General features: G+C 40.8%; 1 protein-coding gene across 1 annotated transcript; it reads right to left on the bottom strand.

Annotated features, from left to right (window-relative positions):
* LOC119735922 (igLON family member 5-like) lies at positions 1–27482 on the bottom strand. The gene is made up of 11 exons (XM_038209873.1): positions 27334–27482; positions 16126–16266; positions 14909–15088; positions 12098–12236; positions 11019–11188; positions 10043–10205; positions 5764–5864; positions 5390–5553; positions 4141–4348; positions 1978–2031; positions 1–830 (listed from the first exon to the last, which is right to left on the bottom strand). The coding sequence occupies exons 1-11, from the start codon at positions 27407–27409 to the stop codon at positions 727–729; spliced, it is 1500 nt and encodes a 499-aa protein (XP_038065801.1). The 5' UTR covers positions 27410–27482; the 3' UTR covers positions 1–726.
* Positions 27483–27750: the final 268 nt, after the last annotated feature.

Raw genomic sequence — 27750 nt, forward strand, 5'->3', positions numbered from 1 at the left:
CACAGCCAAGGAACGCGCACGCGCCCATGGAGTCGAGGCTAATACATGTCGGACTTGTGAGCACGCATATCGGACATGCCGCACGGATGCGATCGGTTAAAACATCTTGATCGCGCGGATGTTGGAATTTCAATCTGGAGCTTTACAGCGTCTGATTCAACGGTTCTCATGAGTAGCCCTAGCAGAACTACCTACAGTTTATGCATAGTGTCTGAAATCTAACAATGGTAACTAGTAAGCCTACCGAAACCGTGCGTCCCTACTCATTTCCTTAATATAGTACTGACCTGCAGTACGCCAGACCTACTAGCAAGGCTCATATCAAGTCTCCTTTATATGTAACATTTTTTATCCACTTGGGTAGAAGAGCAATCCGTTCACACTATCATCACGGAGGCCCCTTTCAATGGCAAAATCATTGCGCTATCTACTGGTCAGATAATGCGTCACGGGACAGTTGCTTTGTACAGTATCTAACAATGTATTTTCCATTGAATGGGGGCCTCGTGAGTGAACAGTACTGTAACGGATGATGTACACCTGTAGTACTTCTCTCATCTATCTGACGCGGGCGCGAATAGTTGCCGAACGTGATTGGGAGCACATCGTTTTTAGCAATTAAAAAGACAGAAAACAAGAGAGGCAAGCCAACGTTTTCAAAACGGTGTTTGTCAGTGAAACCTTGATATTATTTTGATCGATCCCTGAAAAGCAATTTACGATTTACTACAAATATTGAACTATTATCCACAGTGACACAACGAAGAGGATTGTATCTGCGCGTGCGCAGTGCACTGACGGTCCAGCATTCTTCCACTTCTTCACAATGCCTGTAAGAGAAAGTCACATCGGAGAATGAAATCAGTGATACAAACGAGGAACTATCAATATGGGGGGGGGGGAGTGGCGTCGTCCACATCTTTGAAAGGAGACAAGGTAGGTTTGGTTTGTTTAGTTAGGTTTGTTTGGTTTTGTTTTGGTTTGGTTTGGTTTGGCTTGGGTTTGGTTGGATTGGGTTGGGTTTTGTTGGGTGGTGTTAGGACTGGGTGGTGATGGGTTTGGTTGGTTTGAGTTTGGTTGGGTTGAGTTGGGTTAAGCTGAGTTGAGTTGGGACTGGGTTGGGTTGGGTTGAGTTGAGTTGGATTGAGCTGGGTTGAGTTTGGTTGGGTTGAGTTGGGTTGAGTTGAGACTGGGTTGGGTTGGATTGGGGTGGGTTGGGTTGGGTTGGGTTGGTTGGGTTTGGTTGAGCTGGGCTGGGTTGGGTTGGGTTGGGTTGGGTTGGGTTGGGTTGAGTTGAGTTTGGTTGGGTTGAGTTGGGTTGAGTTGAGACTGGGTTGGGTTGGATTGGGGTGGGTTGAGTTGGATTGAGCTGGGTTGAGTTGGGACTGGGGTGGGATGGGTGAGGTGGGGATGAGTTGAGATGGGTTGGTTGGGTTGAGTTGGGTTGAGTTGGATTGGGTTGGGTTGAGTTGAGTTGGTAAGGTGAAGTCGGGTTATGAGTAACAAGATGACTAAATGCAAATCGATCTTCTCAGTAAACATGCAATGCATTATTGATAAGGTAGGTCCTTTTGATACTAGAAATTACGATTGTGTGCTAACAAAGTGCAAGGTATCAGTTGTGCCTGTGTACGGTACATAAAATATCTATAATCTAAGTGAATCAGACAATGACATATAAGTTATACCTCGGTTTGCTGGCGTAGTGTCTATTTCTGTACCAAAATAAAAAAAATAATAAAGCAAAGGAACGAACTGTAAAGTAGATAGTGTTTGCTTGAAGCCGCATTAAAAACACCAGCCTGGAGTTCATTTTTATTAACAAAATTGATTTGGACAATATGGAACTGAAATCAAAAATAAAGGAACTTAAATGGGACAAAAGAAAGATTGAATATAATAATTAGAATCTTGTTTACATTTCATCAGTAGCATTTTTGTCGATATTTGTCGTTTTTTGAACCAAACTTTACTCACCCTTTGAGGCTATTGTTTTCTTTGGCGCAGCCGTTGTTGTAACCCACGAGTTCACTGCGACAGACAGAAGCGTGATGAGAAGGTTATAGACCAATACGTTATTAAACTTTTGTGTAAAACGATAATATTGAACTGTTAGTTAAAGGACGCCCTCTGTTGATGTGGATATGTGAAAGGATCTACAGGCAATATTCTATTGACGCCAAACTTTGCTTTGGGTTTATATAAGTAATTTTAATACCATGGATCAAAACAATTGAATTATATGTTCTCACTGTCACTGGATTTGAGCGAAAGAGAGTGCGGCAAGCTGTAGTGAACTCTGCTTTCTGCTGGCCATTCGCAGTTGTCCTGCAACACATTCCAAAAACCTTGAACGATTTCAGGTAAACTAAATTGCACATCAACAGAGGGCGCACTCGAAAATTGAAAGTCCGTGCTTCACTGACTTTATCATTCAAAGAGGGAAAATAAAAATAGTGTCGCAGTCTAAGTTAAACAAAGTGACTATTTGCAATTCAAAACAAAAACTACCAAAAAGCATGCACGTGGAAATATAAAAAATATATCGTTTACACTGTATATGAGAATTCAAAAAGGAAAAATATCCATTCAAAATGTAAATGTAATAATAAAGAATGTTGCACAGAATGGCATGGAGATAAAAAATGGAAAATCAAAGCCAAATTTGACTTTCACTGAAAACTTCGTGTGTAAGCCTTAATCAGGTTCTCAAAATATAGCTCTATGCTGTTGTTTCTGGTTTAGAGTTGACGGAATCATTTGGGTTTCAGGTATGTTTACATCTGAGGAAGTAGCTAAACTAAGAAGGCTTATGCCACATTTTAAGTTTTAGTTAGTCTTTAAATTGCTGCCTTAGAACCTTCACATACTTGTATCTAGCAGACTAACATGGCTGTATACATGTTTGTAAATCAAAAATAACATATGGCATCAACGAATTCAACATTATTAGCAAAGTCCTGCTGTTTTGTTACTGCTCGGGCTCAGATTTGTTTAAGACTGTAACTTGTTTCATGTAGAATTTTTCTTGTTTCATGTTGATTTCTTTAAATAAAAAAGCCCCAAAACATTTATATTTCCACTATTCTTATCAGTGAAAGTCGTCTTTTCGTTACCTTGTGCGGTGCTGGAAGGTTTCTCTGTGCAAAGTATGAATGGGTGCAGAGAAAGTAAATGACACGTGAAAAAAATAAGAATAATGAAGATGAAACATAAATGGGAGGTCATATGGACGAAGGTCACCACATGGGGGCGTGTTGAGTGCATTGTGATGAGGTGAAATAATAGATTGTACGAGAAATTTGGTGAGAAATCGACACCAACATCAAAAGATGATTGCGAGACACATTATGCTTACATCGGTCGACAAAAATTATTGTCATAAATGTCGTAATAATGGCTTACTGTTTGATTAAACCACATGCTGGGCTTCTGAAACAGACTCTTAACTAGCCCGCGCGCACTTTCACTAGCCCGCATGTTTTCCTTTTTAGAGTGTCTCGTAAAAAATAACGCGCATACATCTAAAAAGTGTACTATGAGGCAATCTTGTCATTTTTTTTGTTAGAGATTTAATAGTTTAAACCTAAACAGTTAATAAAACTAGACACAAATTGATACACGGTTTGCTTTCTGAATTTAATGATATCTTTCTTCCTGTCCTTTCATCTTTGCCGTAGCCCAAAATGTTTGACTCGCCAGCCGGGCTACTCAAGGGATAGTTGACAAGCCCGCCGCTGTTTTAACTAGCATTTTACTAGTGGGCTACCACTAAAGTCGAACCCTGAGCACATGCATTACATTTGCCCAGTTGTTTTGCACACAGCTATGAATAAGACTCTTGCTACAATCCTGGCCAAATCTCGCTGGGCCCCCAACCCCCCGGCCCCCTGTCAATGTTGTCCGTCATTGCGCGGTGTGTGCTCCATCAGCTGGAGAATACAACATTGACTGGGGAGCGGGGGACTTGCTGACCGTACGCGAAGGCTAAGGTTATTTCCAAGAGTCCCAGCCATTTTGGCCGGAATTGAACCTAACCAAGAATGTGTCGATCGTCTAAGGACTGAATGTTTTGATATTTGTCAAATAGATGTGGTGCTGGAAACAGTAGAAAACAACCAAGGAACAAGACCGACTCACCCAGGGATGTGTAAAATGTGAACGTTACATTGTCCCCGTCGCCGTATCCGTTGTAGCCCCTGAGGGTGACCTCGTACGTGACATTTGCCCTGAGGTCACGTAGAACGTAGAATTGACGACCTAGTTCCGGGTCATGGGGGATGTCCACCTCGAGTGGAGAGTCGGGACTGTGGGAGTTGACCTTCTCGACCCCACCCGTCTCTTTCTCCTGTCAAAGAATTGAAGGATCTCAAAATCTTTGGATTGTGATTTATACGACTAGCAATAACACTTGTTCTTGTAAAGGTGGTAGAATCGACTTCAATATTATAGACGCGTGTTACTACATGCCGTATATATAGCCAAGTTTTTTTCGGACGGCAATTACTGCAATCAGGTATAACCGTAATGCGCATGCGTCAGGTGGTATCCGAATAGTTCTGGCATTTAAAGGGTCCACGAAATGATTTTTTTCGGAGAAACACACTGTATGCTACTTTCTACTCTTTTTAAAATGTATGAAAACTTTTTGATATCATTTTTGGTTTATGTTATTTAAAAGTGCATGTTCTTTTTTGGACAACTGAGGGCGCTGTTGCCGTGATGTTATTTCCGGGAGACACTGCTCAGTTAAAGGTTTTGTGTACAAATGTGAACCAAGAAATCTGCTCAGTGATAACATTTATGAGAAAGATTTGCTGCCATGTACTTACACAACAACGAATCACAAACAAGTTGCAACATTGAGGTTTTTTTGCTCATGAATATGGAAATTTGCATGAGCATAAAAACCAAAAAGCCACCAAAATACCCTTGAAAACGGCAAAATGAAAATTGAAAATAAGGTTAAATGGGACACAAGGGTGCATTTTCAATAATTACATTAAACAAAATTACCTTTCATGGGCCCTTTAGCTTCCCTTAAAAAAGAGTACCTCAGAGCCATGAAACAGAAGAAAAGTGTGCATACGTTTGTATTTATAAGCAGCGTCTATCCTTTACTCCATCTTGGAACGATGACCCCACACGTCATCAACGTTAAATTCACCGCATTTCCTCACAGCGACGTAAGCCTTAACGAAGAACGCTGGTTCGAAAATTTGGCGACAAGTTGTCGGATAACGTCGTCCCATTTATAAAAATATAAAGTTATTTCAAATCACATGATATATGTTTCACGCATGCGCATTAAGGTAAATGACTGTATTCTAGCTACTGCAGAAGAAACAAAATACATTTGGACGCAGTAATATCAGTACTGCTTGTTTACCTGGAACCACCATCCATAGTAAGACATCGTGTAGCCATCAATGGGGGTGTATCCAGCCGTGCCCTGTAACTGCTGCATGCGGCTCCCCATGGTCCAAACTAACTTGTAGGAGTGGCGACGTATTCCGATCGGATTGCTCACAATATTGGGCGGGCGAAGACGGCCTAAGCATTTCATGAATAAAAAAATAAATAAATATCGAGAACATCAATTTGTCAGAAGCTTCACCCCAGGTGTCAGCATAGTCTCTTGTTGTGTATGCAGAAGTAAGAGTGAAATACAACAAAAAACAAATTTCTGCGCACACGAGTTAAAACAAAATGGCGGGCATGTGTACTGCCCTCTAGAGTTGAAAAAGGTAGTAAAATACTCACCACTAACTTCAATCACATCTTCTGTGGTTCCTAGTATGTTTGTAGCTTGACATCGGTACACACCGTAGTCTGTCTCTGGATTGACACTCACAAGCACAAAACTGTGGTAGCGTGCAAAAATGTATGGCTTGTTAATCGAATAATGGCCTTTATTGAACCACTGAGGGCGTTTGTTTTGTTACAGTTTTTTCACAGTTTGTTATGTGAGAAATGAAATTATTTGATGGGCCTTATTTACGAATCGGCCATATTGCATTGAAAGTTAGGTTAAGCCATAATTTTTTTGAACTTGCGAAGAGAAATGAAAGCAAGGTAATTTATAATGAATTCGTGTCTGCTTCAATGAATTATTTGTACATTTGTAATTTTTAAAACCATATTTAAAAAAAACTACGGTAAAATAGGGCCGCATTGTGCCTTCATAAATAGTCTGGCGCCAACCCAATCAACAGAAGCGCAAACCTTATTTGATTTATATCACCCCGACGCATAATTGCATCTTATAATAGTTTATGCGGTATCCGCTGCTATGCACATCAGATTCGGACCAGCCAACCGATCCCGTTAGCTCGGTGGTCGAGTGGTGGGACGTCTGCACTGGAAAGCAGGAGGTCGTGGATTCGAGTCCTGCCCGAGTGATTTTTTGTTTTCAACTTTCACTCGGGAGGTAACACACTGAGTATACAGTGTTTAAACGTCGGTGAAGGGCATTACCTAATTTGATCCATTCAACAGTGAATAATTAATGAAATACATTCAGGGAACTCGACAAAAATGACCAACTCGCGAATAAGGCCCATACTCTCGGAAGGGAAGCGAATTTTTTTTTTTTGAACAGCGAATGCAGGAGGATGGAGATCTCATTTTGCCGGGAAAACATCAATGGAAAAACAGGTAGTGAAGATGAACTCAAAATTTGTCTAAAAACAAAGTTAGTTTTGAATCATAAAAAGTAAAGTTTTGAATTATGAAAAGTAAAGTGGTGAATAGTAAATCATAAAAAGAAGACTAGATATAGGCATGCGTCAGAAGGGAAAATCAAACGAGCAAAAGGTACAGGAATTCAAGGTGTCACATTCTGGCCGTGATTTCATGGAGGAGCGACGGAGGAATTTAGGTGTTGAAAGGAAGTAGGCTGCTGCGAAATGCGTGCAAGGTGCATGGTATCAGCGTGTGTTTTTTTTGCAAGCAGATACATGTCAGTAGTAGGCCTACATGCGCAGGTTTGATACCAAGATCGTATGCAATCATGTCTTTCACGCGATTCAAACATTAACCGCCACAGAATCGCCCTTGGATAGGGGGCTTGGTGTAGCCGGCATTTATCTTTCTTTTGTTCAAGTCCACAACCGATTATAGTCATTGACAACAATGCGCATGTGTCAGTTATCAACGGACTGGTTTTCAGACTGAAATTCTCTTTTGAAAACCCCCAAAGCCACAAATGATGAAAATAAAAGCTAAAACTCATTTCATTGGATTGTTTGACTTGATTATTTACGATTTTGGAAAGAAGAATGTCCGAGATCCGAACATTTTGGCATTCAGCACATCGTAAAATGACCGCATAAACCACCAGGCAACTGCTTGGCGTTAAATATAAACCTTAGGCCTATAAAGTCTTCTAAATATAACTCATGGATTTATATTGGCCTAACTGCAATCACGTAATATGTTTAACGAATGTGTATTCTTGTAAGTGGCTGTACTTGGTGGTAGGTGAAATATTTGTGTACGGGAAAACAACAAGTGTCTGAAGAAACGCAGCCTCGGCCAAGCATGGTAATAACGAAGCAGTAAAGGTACTTGCAGGCAGTGTATAGGGTAGTCTAGGTCCAAGACTGGAGTTGGATATGGCCACGCTGCCGCAGCGGTAGAGGGCGCTATACACTGGGTAAAAGAAGTCCAGTCCTGGAAACTCTGACTCTCGGACCCATTAATAGGAAACCCAATCATACCTTACGCGCAGTTTTTTCTTCAAACAAACACGCTTCAAAGTCAGGTTATCTTGTTTTTAAAGCGGCCTACCTCAACAAGTGAGTGTGGCTTCGTTTTCAGGGTTCCTGACCCGTAACCATGGCCAGAGGTTTAGGGCTGGGTTTTAATGCATATGTTGTGTCCTCCGGCAAACTACTTTACCCCAACTGGCCTCTCTCTGCCATGGAGTAAATGGGAACACTGGCTGGGAGGAACCTGCGATGGACTTGCATCGCTTCCTGGAAAAAAAGATTTATTTCCAGTCATTTCATGACACGGAAACTGGAGATAAGATCCGTCCCGATGGGCCATATCGCTTTGTTAATTTACTTGTACTACAGCCACGGCGGTTTGACCTCATTTGACAGGATCGGACCGACTTCTATAAGAAACATAATCCAAATCCAGTCATGGACAAAGATGGAAATGTCAAGGGAGGAACGGTGGGCAGGCTTGTCTGCTGGGAAGGGGCTGAGCACGTCTGAGTGAAAACAAAACTTGCCTAGTTCTGTTCCCGCAATCTACGGAGGGCCTGCGGGTTAGTACGAGAAAAGAAAGACTGGGTATTATTCTATATGACATAGAGACTTAGTACTTTGAAATTATAGGTAAAATAAAACAGAAACAGAAACATAAAATAGAAAAAAAAAGAAACTTGACAAGCCTGCCCTACTGATGGTAAGACAGTTCACGTAAAATGAATAATCCGTGGCGTTGAGCTGCACTATTTAGCCCTGTGTTCTTCAACATGCCAACTACCTACACTTGTGAAGATACTTAAAAAAAAACGTGGTATTTTACCCGGATTAACCATTTCTAATTTTAGTTGCCCATGAATTATTTCAGTACATGTAATATTGGAGGAGACGGTGCCAGGGGATTAGACCTTTATCAGGGTACGCCATCTTAAAAATAAAAGCGAGGAATACAAGGTGCACCCAAGTATACAAATGCCCATGGACACCAGTGTTAAATCCCGTACTTCAAAATTCTTATTAAAATACTCAGAACTCTCACAGCTGTTCATGCGGCACAGACAACAATGATCAACATGTCGTCTTTTATTTTATTTTCTATTTTTGGTGGTTTGATCCAAAGAAGACCGGCCCTAAAAACGACTGATGTTGCCAGAACTGTAGCCATTTTAAAAAAGGATGCCTCCATCATGGGCGGAAAAGCAAAAAAAAAAAAAAAAAAGAGGCGCGAAGACAAAGTGGTGTAAATTTAATGAGTTGGGGGGGGGGGGCAAAATGTCAAAACAAAATTTTGCCCCCCTCTAGAAAAAATCCTGGCGACGCCCATGGCCTCCATAACATTGCTAAATCGCGCCACTTATCGGACCCAATCAGAATTGGAAGCTCCAAGTCCAGGTCCGAGGTACAATGCCACATGTCTTCATTTCCCAGTTCCATGGCTCTCAGAACTCTTTAATGTAAAATGAGTTGAGTGTATAACGATTATCCATGAGCTCGGCAGACGGATTGAGGGCCTATTTACTGGGGTGGTGCCACAACGCCAACAAATATGGCGGCGCAAATAGTGTGTACGGTGAATGAGTGACTCTCGTAACATTACAGTAGATTGACACTCTCGTAAGCGGATAGATATAGCTCAAATATCCCGGTACTATAAATCATCATTCTATATTTTAAAGAAGGATCTCAAATAGACTTAAGGCACCAAATCAGTTGCTTGACTGAAGTTTAAGTGTTAGTTTATTACGAATACATCTACAATTGTGCAGTGATGCGCGACTGAATTTTATAAAACCCATAGGTGTTGAGGCCAAGGATTTGGAGTATCTGCACAATTAAACAATTTTCAAAATTGATCTCATGGTTTTGTACTTATTTTTAAAACAGCGAGACTAACACATTTTTTTTGGGACATGATGTATGTCTCGCTTTGATTTTCAAGATGGCGTAGCCTGATAAAGGTCTCTTAATTACGTTTGTTCTATAATCCACCTTCCACCCAAAAACAAATATGCAACTTATTATGTTACGAACCCTCTTGATATTTGGCTTTCCCACCTTCTAAGTACTTAGTGACGATAAAATAATCGTTGATTAAAAAAACACACACACAGACAGCAACGGAAACAAATTACACAGAAGCTAAATGGAAAGAGAGTAACCCTGATAGAAACATCAACATTTGTAGGTATATTTCAAAGACAAATAACAAAACAAAAGAAGGCAGTAGAAGGTAAAGGAGGTAACGTTAAACATTTAGAACTGGGCACTATGAAATGTTTTCATGATCCAAAACGCAATTAAACCCACGGATAATTGAATCTTACAGCATCTGGGATCTTTTGGAGATGTCTCTTCCCGTGAGAATCTGGTTGTCCTTTGTCCACGTGTATATCGCTGGGGGTTGGGACCTGACCTGGCACCGTAGCTGGCGATAGTCGCCCTGGCCGCACCGTATATCTCTCTCGTCCGCAGTGACTTCTGGCTTGACTTCAAGACGATACACAGGTCAAGAATCGATTAGCATCCGGTAGGCAAGCGGAGGTAGTGGAGGCTCAACATCACCCCAAACAGAGAAGGGGGGTCATGTTTCATTGTTATAATATAACGGCCCAGAAGATACTCCACTATGACCCCATTTTTTTTAGGTCTGCGCGAGAAACATAAGCTTAACGATACGTTCCAGAACCGCTCCTAGATCTTCAAATGAGATTGTGATTTCAGATTGTGATTTCAGTATTAATTCAGTAGGTCACTCTTGGGATAAATGCAATGATCCTATATGCCTTTAACGTCGAACCTAATTAACTGGTTAAGGTGTAATTCAGGCGCGGTTCTACGGGGTGGGGGGGGGGGGGGGGGGGGGGGGGGGGTGGGGGGGGGGGGGGTGGGGGGGGGGGGGGGGGTGGGGGGTGGGGGGGGGGGGGGCTGTGGGGGGGGCTGGGGGGGGGGGGGGGTTAGCCCCCCAAATTTTTTGTCTAGCCCCCCCCCCCCCAATAAATTCCGGATTGTGATGTACATGCGAACGGTCTCCCCCTAAAGAAATAGTCATGACAAGGGTGCATTTGTAGTAAATATAGTGTGAATGATTTTAGGATTTTATTGGCGCTCCCCATTGAAAATATGGGATGAGCCCCCCCCCCCCCCCTACCCAACCCATTGAATTTCGGAGGCCTAAGTGTCTGGAGAAAATAATCGGTCTACATTTCAACACGCCTCCCTGAACAAAATTCTGGATCCACCCTGCTAGCCCCCCCCCCCAAAAAAACCATATTATAACGTAAATTGGGACTTCCAACTTACACTGCACAATGACGGTTATCCAGCGTTCTTTAGGCGTGTCACGGTAGCCGTTCTCCGCTGTACACGTGAAGACCCCAGCCTGGTCCCGTTGTATGTTGGGTATGTTCAAGGTGGCGTTGGTAGATACCACTGGGTAGAAACTGGTGTTTACCATTAGTCGCCATGTGATCCTAAAAGTTCCACAAACGGAACATTTCAACGGTTAGAAATGACACTATAAGGCACCGTATAAGACATAATAAGCCGCCCCCTTCTCCCTGCTAAGGGCGTCCTCACTATGGACATGTCTTTGCTCCTCAGTGAGTACCACTGTAACAACTGCAGCAACTAATGGTGATCATTTAGCGAAAGGGATAGCTGCGAAAAAAACTTCCTAAGATCAGTAGTAGAGAACCAACCCAACTTTAATATAAGTTGCCTGTTAAAATGTGCCTGGTAACCTTTTTCATCAACTTGATATTTGCTTGACAAGTTCATTTTAAGAGACATAAAGCCTAGTTTCCCTATATCTATAGCCGTTAAGCTGACACAGACTGCGCAGAAAGTGCGCGGGACCGTCGGTAAAGTTGAACAGGGTTCAACTTTGCCGATTGTAGGGGAGATAGTTTGCGTCTGTCTGTGCTGTCGTTGACATTTGCGGATGAATTGTTTCCATATGTCTTTGTTGCAAGGGGGGATTTGTTTGAGTTGCTCTCTGCGTTTCTTAGCGGGATATGAAAAAAGAAAAAGCTCAATGGGATCTCGGAAACTGTGGGCCAACGACTTCGTGTTCGTGCTCGTGTCATGGCTATGGTGCCATGTTATTTCTGGAAGTAGTGTTTTGAGTAAAACAACAAAAAATCAGGTTTCTGACTCCATGGTGAACTTGGACCCGAGTTTGGTCACGTGACATGTTGAGGCTGGGTTACTGATGCTTTTGACAACGTTAGGTTGAAATCGGTCAAAATATGTAGGAGCAATAAACAATGTTAAGGTTTGTTCCAAACTAACTAACGGACTAAGGGAGAGAAATGATGATTTGCTAAACTGTAATTACCCGCAGCTAAGAACTAGGCTTAGCATAAATTTGTTGGTTTTACCGTGGTAATGGTGATCCCTCGGCCAGACACGTCAGCATAACGTCATCGGATTCGTTGTAGGCAAATCGGTTGCTGTTGTTCTTCTCGATGGTGGGCGTGGCTCCCGGCTGTGGGAGGATCCCCACTATTTCCGGCGCGACTGTTTAGCGTATGAAGATAACATAACATGTAAACAAATAATGTTGAGTATGAGATGAGGGTATGTACATGTGGAGACGATAATATATGACATTGTATTCACATAATTTGAATATCAGTTACCGTTTTGCGCTGGGCATTTCTGACTTTGTTAGTTTTGTATAGCTAGTTTTAAACCTTCCATATATCTATTCATTTATACAATATACAGGGCGTCTTGCGGATGTTTACACCATCTTCAAGGTAATAGACTTAGATTGAGAATACCGTTTGTTTCATTGAGATTGCTTTTGTAAATCCAAAGATATGTTTGAATAACGGCAAAGCCAAGAAACCCATTTTGTGCCACTTTCTGTGAAGCAGTTAAAATCAGTTTAGTCCTAGTCTAAAACCAAATCACTTTACTGTTAGTGATTTAACATTTTTAAGCAGAGAGTGCAATACTTATTTATACTTAATTGATCTCTTTCATTGAAGTTTTAAAGATATATTTGTATGTTTCAACATAATAACAAAACTCTATATTCTTGTGTCAATGGAATGTTTGTCTTACACCCATAGTGATAATCTTATCAAATGAGCCATTTTGGCATTGTCTGATCTTTGAAGCACTCGCTTCCTAGAAAAGGCACAGATTTTTTTTTTTTTTTTGGGGGGGGGGGCTTTGCAGTTATTCAAATATATCTCTGGATTTACAAAAAACGAAATTGTAAAGTGTCAAAAATGGCGGGGTTTTACATGCACCATTATTTGCAGGACAACCTGTATAGATGCAAGTGCAATCAGTTGCTTTTTTTTCTTGTTAAAAAAAAAATCACGAAAAAAAAACATGATTTGTTCTTTTATGTACATTTGAGAAAAAAACAACACAAAAACAAAGTCAAACCAAATTAAACGACTGAAACAAAGAAGCAAAACATTCATCATTTATTCTCTGATGTATATTTAATTAACCCACCAAGTGAGTGAAATTTGACGTTTGTGCATGACATTACGAACATGAAGCTAGCTGCAGGCCATCAATGAATCATCCATATTTGGAAAATACAATCCTCAATCCTTCATGTCTTCATGAAGCAATCAACCTAGCCTACGTATGCTGGCGCGTCATCCGCCTCCACTTGTCACACAGCCCGCGATCGCAGACAAGAAACGACAGGTGTTTTCACTGTGATTAATATAACCATCAAATTTTCAGGGGGTTCTGTCACGAAACGAATTGTTCGACTTTAAGGTGGGATCATTGTACCTGAAAAGCTACAACCAATAGACCGAGGAGGCTCCACTGGGGCTACATCTCGAATGAGTCATTAGCCTTGGTCAATGCTCTCGTCGTTATTCGTCCCGTACGCGGTCAATCGTCGGCATATATCCTCACGCGCTATGCACATGCATGTAAAAATACAGCGCGAACAGCGACCTCACGCGGCCACTATTTTTTATGCAAATCAGTTGGAGACGATGTCGAGCCTTGGTTCAATCGTCGGCCAAAGCTTATGTTTTTCTTTACTTTGCGCTAGATTTCCAGCGCACGACCTCGTATGCGAATACAGATAATGTAGGCAGGGCTAATATGTGGAGTGTCCAATCACACCTTGGTAAATCCCGACGTCATCAAATTATTTGCAGCTATTCCGCCTTTTGCGGACGTGACAGGAACCACAGTTTTTGTGCATTGGTGCCGTGTGCAGAGACACACAATGTGTTCGTGTATGGATTATGTACGGTGCCACGTTTCACTATGCAAGTTTCCACGCAACGATCGACCAATAAGAAAACGACATTTAAGGTCAGCTAAGGCTACTAACATAATGAGCACCACCCCCAAAAATTCACATGGACGATTGAACCAAGGCTCGACATCGTCTCCAACTGATTTGCATAAAAATAGTGGCCGCGTGAGGTCGCTGTTCGCGCTGTTTGCTAGCGCATGAGGATATATGCCGACGATTGACCGCGTACGGGACGAATAACGACGAGAGCATTGACCAAGGCTACCGAGTCATGGACAGCTGTCCATAACAATTTACAGAATTAATAAAGCGCACGTGTCCACAAATTCCAAAGACAATGTCAGCTTCCATTCCAGCGCGAAGCAGCTAAAATCAGCAACCTGCAACCCACAACCTGCAGAATTGCCCGCAGACCGCAAGTTCAATGCTTCAATCACAAGGCCATGGCACTCAATCGTACTTTGAAAGAAAAATTGGCGGGGCATTGCTTCTCAGGCGGTTAGGCATAACAAATCGCTATCATTAGACTCGCGTGCGTTCAATTCTACCTAGATTTCTTCAAGCTTGTTGCCATAGTGTTATACAACTTATCTATTGCTATCCATGCAGTATGATATTACTTCAGGAGGTCATCTTTGTATTGCAATTGCGCATGTGCAAACAAGATTCGACGATTTTCAATTCGGGAAAAATGCCCACATTTCGTAAGTGACGTAAACCAAATCCACATTCTTAATAGTATGATTTCAATCAGCGAACGGTGGAAGAATTATATCCGAGTCAGAGAAAAGCCAATGCTTGAGACTTGCCCGAAGTTTCGGAAAAGTCCATGATTCTCGCGAGTAGGCCATAAAATGAACCACTAATTCTTTCCACTAACACTCCGATGTCAAAGCGTGATGTAATGGGTCAATGTGGTCGCAATTCGAGTCACACTTACCGACAACCTGCAGCGTGATGTTGACTGAGGTAGGCTGCGGCATGGTGTTCACCTGGCACAGGTACTTGCCCTCGTCGTACCGCGTTATACGGCTTATCTTGAGGTTATACGTACTGTTGCCGTCTGACTCGATCCGGTAGCGTTTGTCCAGGTGGACTCGCATGGTCCCGTGAAAGAGGGCTGGAAAATAATGATATATTAAAAAGAGATTCAGTCATGACAAAATTCAAATGTACAGTGCAAAGCGTTTTTATATATCTTTGTTCACACCTCGACTTGACTTGAGTCGTGATTTGACTCGCGATTTGTCTCGCGATTTGGTATGTGATAATGTTGCCTTTTGATTTGAATTGTGAAGGACCTGACTACAGCTTTGTATGAGATGAAAAGCCTTATGACATTACTTGATTGTTGGTGGGAGATTTCACCATCCAGTGAGCACCAACCCCATGGGAGTGATGATAACAGTTTTCTCAAGACCAATCACGGTTACACTATCGAATAAACTTTAACATGATGTATCTTCTGTCAATGTTTGGATACACATATAATGCCGCAGGAAGCGCACGTGCCAATCTACGAGCGCAAAGAACTGAAGCCTAATTAGTGAGTCTTTGTTTGATCCAGAAATATGGCAGTTATGGCGAGATTCGTCGCTCAAAATTTGTGACTTTAATATTTTCAAGCAACGATTTCAGTTCAGGGGAAAGATTCAGCGACACCTAAGGTTGACAATTTTTCCGACTTTCAGAAAAAAATGAGATTTTCAGACGAGGATCTCGACGTCGGTCACTTTGTTGGTTAAAGTTGTCCTGAGCATTACAATGCACAGCTAGGACTCTGAAATTCAGTGACTTCTAAAGAAGTTCGCACGTTGCTTTTATACGCAGTCGAAGTTACATATCAAATCAACCAATGTAGTCAAGTCCATCACACGTCCACTACAAGTCCGATCATAAGTAAATCACAAGCCCTTTCAGCACTCAAAGTCACACAAAATACAGAGAATAATCAATCAAAAAATAGAGGAATGCTTTTGTCACAGTTCTTTGAATAGTTTGTGGCTTGACTTGGGACTGGAGGACTTGTGATAGACGTGTGATGGACTGGACTACAACAGTGCCCAACATGACATGTGGTCCTCAGTGAACTTTCTCCAGCATTGACCCAGTCTTGTTAACTCAGTGATTCTAAAAACAAAATCGAAATATACTCACGTTTAGGCTTGGATCCACTCAGCATCCATGACACCGTGTGGTCCCCTTTGTCCTTCACCTTGCAAGTCAGGGTGACGTCTTCCCCCTCGTGTTGGGAGATGAAAGGATTGGACTCTGTCTCCACCAGGGGTGAGCCTGGGACTGAGAGTGAGAAAGGAAGGGATGGAGGGACAGACTGGCTTGGGTGGGGTCAGGCATTCTACAGATGGGGTCACCAGGCTCAACAATCCCATGCCTGATGGTTCTGAATGCAGACTTTGGACCACGTTTAGGTGCCACTTCGATATAGACAACTCCGAAAAATATGTCTACTATATCGAAGCCCAATCCCTATAACAAGTGTAGTATCATCCCTTATGATTGTTTTTTTTTAATAAATGACATTGTGACGTTTGTGGTTCAATAGATTTTGTATATTTCGGGCAGAAAAATACAGCATGTAAACTGGATTCTCGTTTCACATAAAGCCCCAGCAACATTCGTCCGGTAGTCGGAGCTTATTGTCAGACCTGAAACTGGTTTAAAGGCGCTGATTTTACTCAGCTTTTTTTCGGGCTGCCAACTTGTTTTCACTGTAATAATTGTGCATCATAATGTTTGTTGCTCGGCTGCATCAAGATATGGACGGCATGGACTTTTCGGAACGGTGAGTCTTCTCTGTCGACGTTCGTTAGTTCTTAGTTGCTTTCATGACTACATTAATCAGTGACTTGCCTGATATCATTTAGGGATCGTTGAGTCTACCGAAAGGACCAACGTGTATCTGTTGGCACCGTATTTTTGACAGCTTATTATAAGCTCTTTCAAATTCGAATGATGTAAAGTTAACTGTGCATTTTGTATTTGTTTGGTGGAATATGCAGTCATGTGACAGAAGTCGCATTTCTCTTCAAAGGAGAAACAAGTAGCGTCCATATAAGAAACAGAGAAAGAGATGCCAAAGAGAAGTTACGTAAACAATCTGAACACTGTAAGGGGAGGTTATAACACCGATGGGTCTTAATAAAGTGCACTTGTCGTGGCAAGATAATGGTGCAAGCTGAAAACAGTGGGAATGGTAGGTGCAGTGAAACAACCAGTGCTATCTTCCACAGCGCGTCACAAAATACCCGCAACATTTTTCTTCCGAGGCTCTAGCGTTGCCGCGGTAACACGTACCGCCATTATATTTATTTCATTGTAAATCAATCATTCTCAATGTGGAAACGGTTATTCATGTTCATGTGACGATCTCGTTATCTTTTATTTTCTACTCCTTAAATGATTTCACAATATTGGTCTTCGTTGTAAGTCCAATTTGAAATTCAAGTGTTAGTATGTACCAATTTAAAAAGCGCGCTCAAAGTGTGACTCGAGTTTGCATCTGATGTAGTGCATCATCGATTTTTCCTTGAAATCGGTTGAGTTTGTTTTCGACATGCCTTTATTTGAACACAACAAATTTTAAAACTATTTTAATTCGAAATGAAATCAATACTCGCCAGGGATAAAGATCTTTAAAGCTTTAAAATGGCATAACATGCAGGAAAAAAATGTTTAGCGTTCCCGCCCGCTTCTCTTTTGGATGCTGCCTTTTTTTTTTTAATTTAAAAAAAAAAAATTCACAGTGGCACCATGTTGGCGTCTTTGTATGTTGCATCTAGCCCATATAAAGCTGATATGTCATTTCCTGAGTCCAAGTGGCGGCCATTTAAAAAAAAAGCTGGCGGCCCTCTTGAAAAATAGCCCCGTCGGTAGTTTTGCAAAATGGGTCGGGCGGCCATTTTGAAAACAAAATTTGCCTCCTCCATTTGTTTTCAAAAAGGCAAGACCTTAAACTTTTTTTTTTACTTGGCCTAATGACGGTACGTGTTTCCGCGCCGATGCAAGAGCTGCGCAAAATATAAAAGTTGCGGGTATTTCGGGACGCGCTGCAAAAGCGTTTGTAAGGCAACAGAAAGCGGGTGCTAAATACACCAGCGGCAGTTAGTGCGGTAGACTGTGCTTCAAAGTGGAAAAGGCGTCAGGTTAGAATTTATGAAGCCAAAATTAAAAAGTTAGTAGACATCATCTTAAGTACGTGAGATAAATTAATGCAGGGGTACAGCTTTTCAAGGCAAACATATCACAACGTTTTTATTAGTAAACCTTGTTGAGGCGGGGTTTGATGGTAATGGTTTTGCTTTGCTGCTGAGGCATAGATAGACCCTTCATAGATTCATTGATATTGTATTAGATTAACCGACAAAAAAAACAACTATGTTACCCGCAACGGATAAGATCTACTCGAATTCCTACTCAAATTAATTAATAATGAGAAGAATAACGATCACGGCCAAAAGTAAGGGGCATTCTTTTCATCTAGCTGCCACACCGAAAGGTATTGAGAGTTTCAACCTGTTTAGCTCACCATAAATTCGAAAGAGAAATTTTCTCGTACTTAACGTGTAAAGCGGAGCAGTTGTCTTCTTGAGAAAAAAAGTAAAAGAATAAGGGACAGATCTAGAAATGTGCACGCACTTAGATTTTGTACTCTAATATAACTGGACTGTTTACTTTAAAGAGGAAAGACTTACTCATAGAAGCAAAAACGTCGATATAAAATGTACTTAATGTTTATAAGAACTGATGATTTTTTTTTGTAAGCAAAGAACCAGGAGAAGAGCCACGCTTCGCATTTTTGGGACTCACACCCACGAAACCTTGGACAGCGTCGAGAGTGCACGCTCGCCCGTTGCCGCCGGTCGGGAGCCCGACGGGCTAACCTATCGCGCTAGGCACCGTCACCTCATAGTCCACCTCGGTGTAAATGTGTGATTGTTCGGGGGAAAAAACACCGAAAGGCCATCTAATGAATAAGTATGAAGCTCTGAAGACATTCGTTGCTGTGAAAAGTCTCTTAATTGGCTATTAAATGTGATATCAGAGGGAACAGGTTTCAGGGCCGAGGGGGTATTGTATAGCTGCAACCAACGTTCGACCTTATAAATGATTCAGAAGCTTGCCTGGAAATGTCGCCATATTTTGTGGCTACCTTAAGTGCTGTTTGTACCCAACGTGGGAGTATTAGATGTTGGCTGGGAATATTAATATCCCCTTTGTTTATCCTAACATGGAGTAGTTTTTGAACCCTTAGGAACATTTGACACCATGCATTCAGTTCTGTTAAATAATTCAGACGATTTAAGATTTTTGTTATATGAATCTGCAAATACACCGTTACTTTGGGTTTCGATTTTTTTTGCTTAAGTTTCATTTAAACAAAAATCGCATCTTATCATGTTCCTCCTAGGGAATTGTACTACTGGGAGAATATAATAAAGGCTTGGGTAATATTGCAGCTTCAAGGGATGTCTAAAATGCTTAAAGATGATGGACGATTTTATCTTCTGCGAATTCAAAAGTGTCAATATCACTATATGACATTTAAGGAGTTAAAATCATTTGATAAACCTATTTGCTTCGGAAGTGTTGAAACGAAATTGATTAGAAATACATAAAATAAAGTGTACCGATGCACCGGGAAGTCGTGTGAGATTTAGTCAAATTCATGAGCTGATGCTCGAATTGTCTAGAAAAATATGTAGGCAGGTGATTTTTCAGGCGCTATTCATAACCATTTCTTAGACAGTGCAATAGTCAGAGAGGGGGAAATGGGTAAATCGTGATTGAAAAAGAGAGATCAGTCAGTAAAATAACTGTCATTTACCGTTCATGCACATTCGTCAATTACATGGGAATAAAAAAATACAAGAAAATCGTTAATGACTAATAACAACAATACTAATAAAACAATTGGTTTTGTAACGGGTGAAATTCATTCACAAAATGCAGTCCAACAACATATCACATTTCAAGAGACCTCCAAGTGATTGAAGGAAATGAGGAATGTATTAACGAAACAAACAAATGAAGGAAACAAGTGCAAAGGATTACACACATTTCAAAGGAAACTGAACAAATGTTGCGACAAAATGTAAGATCTACAGACAATATTAACGTCAGCAATTGTTTAAGATAACTGTTAAAACTAAAACATTTAATACTTCAGATGTGGCTTAATACAAATATGTATACTTACAAAAGAAAACAAATTTTAATTTGCTTAAAATGTGGACAAAGTCAAGCGGGTAAAACATACAGACTTAACGGAGATCTCCGAAGAGACAAGAGAAAGCTCAAATTCCAAAAAAAAAATATGCAATTATCGTGCACTCAATCACCATTAAAATTTAAACAAAAGAGGCCCTTCATGAGAAGCAGTTACTTTTAGAGAAATTAAAGAAACGAGCCTTCCCACTCAAGCAACAATCAAGCAACCAATTTATCAAACATTTAAAGCATCAACTACAAAGTCGAACTCATATTGCCTGGCCCAAAGCTTTTAAAGGTAAACTTAATGCATCATTCTCCAAAGTATATACAGACACGTCCATAAATAGGCAACGCAGTAGCGAACCATAAAATGGTCCTGCGAATCGCGAAAGAGCCACATCAAAAATTAAAGCTAAAGACTGTAATTGAGACGTGCACAGAAAAGCAAGCAAAAAATGAGGCAGAAAAGTAAAACAAGTTGCAGAGGTAATTACGGGACGAGCAGGTGTCTTAACAGCATTTGATGATAACGAGTAGGTCGTTAGCGCCGCGGAGGGCGCGCGTCGCGCATTAATAGGAGGTTGGGGTAATGGCGCTACGTCCATCTGACTCACTGCAAATTAACGGATGACAAGTGATGAGGCAGAGTCTACTTGTGGGGTTCGTGTGGCTTGCCTTTTTGCAATGACGTGGCTTAGCTTCTCATTTTTTGTGCAATTTTGTTCTTGCATGTAAATCCCTATTTTAGCCTGTCTCCTCAAATTGCTTCGCTGAAAAACACAAGCCGGCTCAGCTTTTGAGATCAAATATTGCTTTTGTCGCTGATCCGATGTCGCATCACTTTGCTTCGCTCTGGGCACAATTTGGCGTGGCTGCTAAGTGGAACATAGGACTTGCTAAGCATCAATTTGCTGAGAAGTCGTCAGAGTATAGTCCATGATAACCTGTGTGTGCTCAGTAAATATCGTATGATGATCGTATGTACTTAGTAGCTCCGTGAGCCCAAAGGTCGGTTGTATCATTGAAAGGAGCCTCCCCCCCCAAAAAAAAACCAACAACAACAAGAAACAAACAAACAAACAAACAAAATAATTGCCGCCATTGATTGTCTCCAACAACTACGATAGCAATTTGTGGAAAATGCTCAAAACTTGTGCCGTTTCGTAAAGATTGTAAATTCTTATCGTACTAACTTAATAAAAAAAATAAACAATTTGTGCGATCATCTCAAAATGATATCGTTAATTACTTGTTGGATCTTTTTGTTACCAAAAACAAGAAATAGTGAGGTTTCTTTTTGACTTTGACTTAGCGGCCTTTGTTTTTTAACTAATTATTTCTTCTTCTTCTTTTCGAATTTGATCTTCATTTTTTAACTTTTAATCTTCTTTGTGTACATGGCTGAGGCATAGTCAAGCCATATAGCAAAGTTACGTACAGTACGGCAATTATGCCTTTTGAAAACTCAAGCTGCTAAGTGATCATCCGGAGCACGTAGCATCCATTGCGCACACGATAGACCGGGTTGTCACCTCACGGCCAGCAAACAGGCAACGCTAGCGTCATCCAAACGGCTGCAACAAATCGTGACCAAACTAGAAATGGATTTACACATCTCGCCTGCTTGAATGCAGCGAGTCTCGTCATCGCGTCCTTCGCGGGGCTCTGGTGTGCTAAAGCCCCGGGTGTTGCCAGCGCGTTCCGCTCCGGACAATTTACGATGACGACTCCTCGGAAGCAATTCATTTCAATTTAGTGTGGACTTTCATTATTTTTGTTGCGAGAAATTCATTATCAGCAATTCAATCCCAATGTGGACATCGATCGTTATTACATCAAGCATTAGTGGTGTTAGAATTGGCCGCCACTCCCCCAAGGAATTATACAGTAGTCTTTTAGCTTCTGTATACAGAAATCGAATATAAAGTTAAGCTGTCGTCATAACTTTCACAAGCGGTGTGCTCTAAAGATGTACATATTCAGAGCAAGGGGTCCGTTTGTAGTATGAAAATCAGTCAACAGACTTCTCGAGTTTATTTGTTTTGGCAGTGCACGTAACTAAAGATTCGATAAGACGATTGGCGATATTGTCAAGAAGTCACACTTTAATGTACCAAGCTAGCCATGTTAGTCAGGAAAATAACATGGAAATAGGCCTACGTATAAGGTAGAACTTTAATGAATAAAACTCAAAGTTTGCATAAGCTTCCGTAGCTACAACAGCTTGGCTAAAAAAAAACCCAGCTGATTCAAACTTTAGTTTTATTAGTCGTTATTTAAGTGCTACTTTACTTTTTCATTCAATTTACCAGATATCTTAAGCCTGGTTTTTCTAGCTTCTGGTGCTATTAAAACATCCAAACATTTAGAATGAAAGTCGGGTATTACTTGACATCATTTTTAAAATACTAAATGTATATTAAAACAAACTCTTCAAGTTACTATCGAGTAATCCATTGGGTTACGAGTACAATGCTGTCAATGTTAAGGCCTGCGGGGCACTCCCCTGGTGAACAATAACACTCAACACATACTTATAACACACGAGAACCAGTGAGGTACGAGCTTGCATTCTAGACTAATTCCTGTCTTTCATTCCACAGTTTAACATATAGAAACGAACACAGAACTGGCCTAATGCTTATCTTTCGTTGCTTGGGTGAATCCAAGGCCGTTTTCCAAACCCCGGCATCGGCTTCGTCTCCGGCTGCGGCTCCATTGCCATACTGGTGACTGAAGTCAGACACCGAAACGAAATCGGAACTTGGAAAACGGCCATGCACCTTGTTTTCATACATGTATTGTAGGTGATGCATTCATCTAACGACTTAATATATTATGTTAGAGCTGAAATATGAAAATCGTTTAGTTGTATAAAAAATTGTCATGCATCAAAGACAAATTACACTTACCATAAAAACACTTTGATACAAAAAATGCATTATATAAGCACATTGAGGAACTGCAAATTGTGATGAAAAACTGTATTAGTACAAAATAGTTGGTGCAGCTGGCGTGAACAAAAATACACAATATTTGAGGCGACAGACGAGCACGTTTTATGGTTAGTGTGCATTGGCGGTGCGTGTTAGTACACGGAGCATTCCGAGTTAGAATGACGAACATTTTGATGTTATAGAGGTCTGCATGGGTGCGAGTCGCCGAGAAAGACCAATGGTTCATTTCTCTCCATTCGATCATTTTACACATCAATTTGTTTTTCACATGACGGACCGATGTTAGTGTCAGTGTGACAATTGAGGTCGAAATTTGCCAAACAATGGTGACGTCAAGATCAATACCAATTTCAAAAACACTCTGATCACTCTCAGATTTGCTTACAAAACAACATATCAGAGTTTATTCCTAACATTCGTCTTTGGTATTATTTCAGAGAGTTTGAAATAATAACTGTACAATAAGTCTTAATTTTCCAGCTAAACAATACACTTGAATTCGTTCACTGGGAGTAAATACCCCCGAATTTGTTGTTTTTATATTCTGAAAAACAAAGATTTTTGCTATTCATAATCACAGAGAGAACCTATATTTTAATTGATATATTATTACTAAAGAAATAAATAGTAGTCCGAAGAGATACTTAATACATTTTGTGAAGATCCTGTGCTTATCCTACGTCTACGATTTTGTTAACGGTCCAACTCCCTCATAAACGCTATTTTAAAAGAAAAATACCTTGCAAGTAAAACAGAGTGACGATAATTTTGTCAACTTGCCCTACAATAATGCGGTAATTTACTGAGTTCTTTCTTAAATCAATTCCCGGGAATGACGCAAACATTATTCGTGATTATCATTTCACCTAAATATCGTCAGTTTTATGTCCCTTACTCAACATAAACCCCCGAATTAAAACAAGTAATTTCTTGAATATCACATTTGGCTAATAGCCAAAGATGACGACTGGCATTATTTGATTGTCGAAATGTCATCTCCACAGCACTTTATCAGACGGGATCCTTTAGGGAAAATAGCATCACTAATTTGTCCCTAGGGAATTGGCTTGTATTTAAGCCCGCCTTAGAATTATAGTGTAAACAATCTGAAAGTAATATTATTCTACGCGCATGAATAAATGACGAGTACGGCATAAGGCTATGACATCAAAGGCGTCAGCTATGAATGCACATTCATAACCGTTGGGAATTGAGGGTTTACTCGAGTGCGTTTTTTTTCTTTAGTTGCCATTGATTGGGCTATCTCTAAGAAGGTCGTAAAATGTCAGCGTTATTGAAAATGAATTGAAAATGAATACATTAACTCAAGTTGGTTTACTATAACAAAAAAATGATAATATCAAGACGGCCTACTGTTTAATTCGTAAAACAGATGGGCAATCAAACGTGTTCTTAATTTTGTTTAGTGTCCTCATTTTCTCAGTGCCATTATAAGATATGCTCATTAGAATTATCGTCCCAATGTTTGCACACATTACTCTGTCTTGGACAATTTCCAATTTGACTTGAAACAGTTATTTGACTGAATTGTAATAACCTCATATTTTTGGCCAATTGTTTTTAAGAAAGTTTAGCCTACTACTTTCGCAATATTTCGCCCTGATAAAGGAGCGACGTCTCTCAACATTATGGTGTGTCTTTAGATTACGCAAATGAAACATATTAGTTAAAAGTCGTGTGATCAGAACAGTCTAATAAGAAATACATCTATATTTCTATTTTCGAAAGAGTGGTTTACATAATGTTCAAATCCTAGTCGACACACGGGCTATTATATACAATCATTAGTGTGTTGGTGCTGCGAGCTTAGTGCCAGATTAATACGATAATTATTATGGTCATGCAAAATAACCAAAAGTGTTAATCGTGAGTTTCGTGAGCAACAAAATTAGTTGAACATTCTTAAACAAACTTTAACAAATTAGTGCATATAAGTACAATGTATTAGTGAAAATGGATCTTTAGTTAGTAAATAATAATAATAATAATTACAAATTAACTCTTGCATTGGTAGATAGAAAAGATATTAGTTCAAACTCGAAGATGTTAGACGTTAGTGCGATGAAGTGTAGATGGCATCGGTGCATAGCATTATGCCCCAGACGGGGCCTCAATGGCGGGTAAAGTATTGAGCGATTTGCAACATATGGGGTACCAACAATTTGTCCAAAACATGGACGGGGAAATCAGCATTATGCATGAACATTGAGCTCGTCTGCTTCCAATTGCGCTAATCGTTCTATTGACTAATGTTAACACCTTACCAAAAGAAAGCGCTGGTCCTGCGCATGAGAGTTTTCTAACCTCAGTTGAAAATTCCAGTTTAACATGAAATTTGTAACTGTTTTTCAACTGGTATAACTGTTTTAACCGGTTTTTAACTGGTTTAACTGCTTCAAAACCACCAGTTCAAAACCAGTTAAAACCAGTCACCGATGTCTATTATACAACTGGTCCAGTTGACACCAGTTGAACAAAGTTAAACTGGTTTCAACAGGAATTTTCGCCTGGGTTCCAATTGTGGTTACCTTATGATTCCATGCGTACTTTTTTCCATGCTTGATATATAGTTACACCTTGTCAAATTGAACAGTCAGGATTTTTATTTTGTCAATGAGGGGATGTCATGGAGTTCAACCCGCCATTGCCGACCCCGTCCCTACCTAGAGCCGTTGTGGTTGTCTTGCGGCATTCGTCCACGTACCAGCCGGGCATGCTGGTGTTGGTTCGCAGCAACTTGGCCAAACACTTCATGGTGAGGGCGTCCTCCGGCACAGAAACTGTGCCAATAACCAGCGAGGTCGGTGCCACTGTTTGAACAGAGCAACGGAACAGTTTAGGGTACCTGGTCAAATACGGTGTCTAGCCTACGACTGTTTGTTGGAGTTAATATCTCACTCGAGCAGGGGGGAGTCGGCTTTGCACAGTGGTAGTCTTCTCGCCTGCCATCTCCATAGCCTAGCTCAAATACCATCCAATTAAGCCCGTGGTTTGCATATTTGGTTTCCACTCCCTATCTGATTCCCTTTGTTTCCCTGCGATATAATTCCTAAGACTTCCTCCTACCTATACAAGCATTTTTAGACTTCTCTCATCGTGGGTTCCTTTGGGATTCCGAGCTAAAGTGCCTATATGCAGAAACCTTAATCAGATTCATTACCAATGAGAATCGAAATTCACAAAAACAGATATATAATAATAATCTTGGTAATAATCGAATTACATTATACATTTTTTTTTAAATGACCGAAGTAACTGTAAAAAGTCCGGGTCAGATTTATCCCAAGATCGGGGTCAGATTTGACCTGACACTAATTCGGTTCAAAATGACACTTTGTCTGGTCATTTCGACACGGAAAGGTATGAGGTAAATTATCACCCGGATGTCGGGTAAAATTGACCAGGACTTTTACAGTGTAGGCTATGGCCAGCCGATTCCGGCATGCTTTGTGGTTGAGTGGTGGTGGAGACGTCTGCCAATGTAGCCTCAAGCAGGAGGTTGTAATGATACCTTGAACCTTGAACAGCTTTTGAATTTTTAATAACAGGCGTTCGGGCAGTGCTGAGTAGGCCTACACCGCGCTGATACTTCGATGAAGTGGTAAAGACATGTTTTAAATCCCATTTTAAGTGTAAGTCTTGCGTTTGCTTTGTAAGCCTAACACTCTTTACATAATTATGAAGTAATTGCAAATGGCTACAAACGTTGGTTTGGATGAGAGTTTTTTTTAGTCATCTGTGGAGCTACATCTCATACCAAAATACAACAGTTTACACAATTTTATCCTGGAAGTTATCGATTACGGTCCATTCACCTCGATGTAATTACAAGAGTAATGCAAAATCATCGTGGGAGAGAAACGATTCCATAATATTTCTCCAATATTACAAATATTAAGTTGTTGTCTTCTACTAAATTTATGATTAAAGTGGTTTCAAAAGATTAACAATTTCAAAAAATATTCAACAATATGTCGACACGTGTTGTCAGTACTTGTCAGTTGTCAGTAAAATAATTCGACTTCGCGGTCGTTCACTCGCGTTGATCGCGCCTATGGAGACCTCTATAACGAGCGACACACACACGAGAGGGCACGGGACAACTGAAAAACACATCCACGAGCTAGGCGGGCAGACAAACTGCAGTATACTATACCTAAGATGGTGGTCATCGCGTTCATGCATCGCATCATGGCACGGTTAGGCCGTTTTGGTTTTGATTCGGCAACCATTCGGGCGCATTCGGCCGAGCGTCGGCCCGAGGGGTACGAGGTGGTGCCGATCACTACCGACTCTCTACTGGTTCCTGGTAGGACTAGCAATAATTAATGGATACAAGATGAAAACAAGATGATTTCAGAGCGCTTGTCGGCATTGTTTCACTTTAGTGCTTCAGGACTCTTGACCGGACAAGCTCTTAAAAGCCTCGGGTAAGATTCGCTCGGAATCGACAGAGTCAGACTTGACTGGAAATTCTCTCGTTCAAAGTGGCACTTTTTGGAGTCACTTTTATCGGCCTATTTGATCCGCATAAAAAAGGTGTCACTTTAAACTGCACATTTTTGTTTTAAAT

Source organism: Patiria miniata, unplaced genomic scaffold, assembly GCF_015706575.1.
Source record: "Patiria miniata isolate m_02_andy unplaced genomic scaffold, ASM1570657v1 HiC_scaffold_29, whole genome shotgun sequence".
Lineage (NCBI taxonomy): Eukaryota > Metazoa > Echinodermata > Asteroidea > Valvatida > Asterinidae > Patiria > Patiria miniata.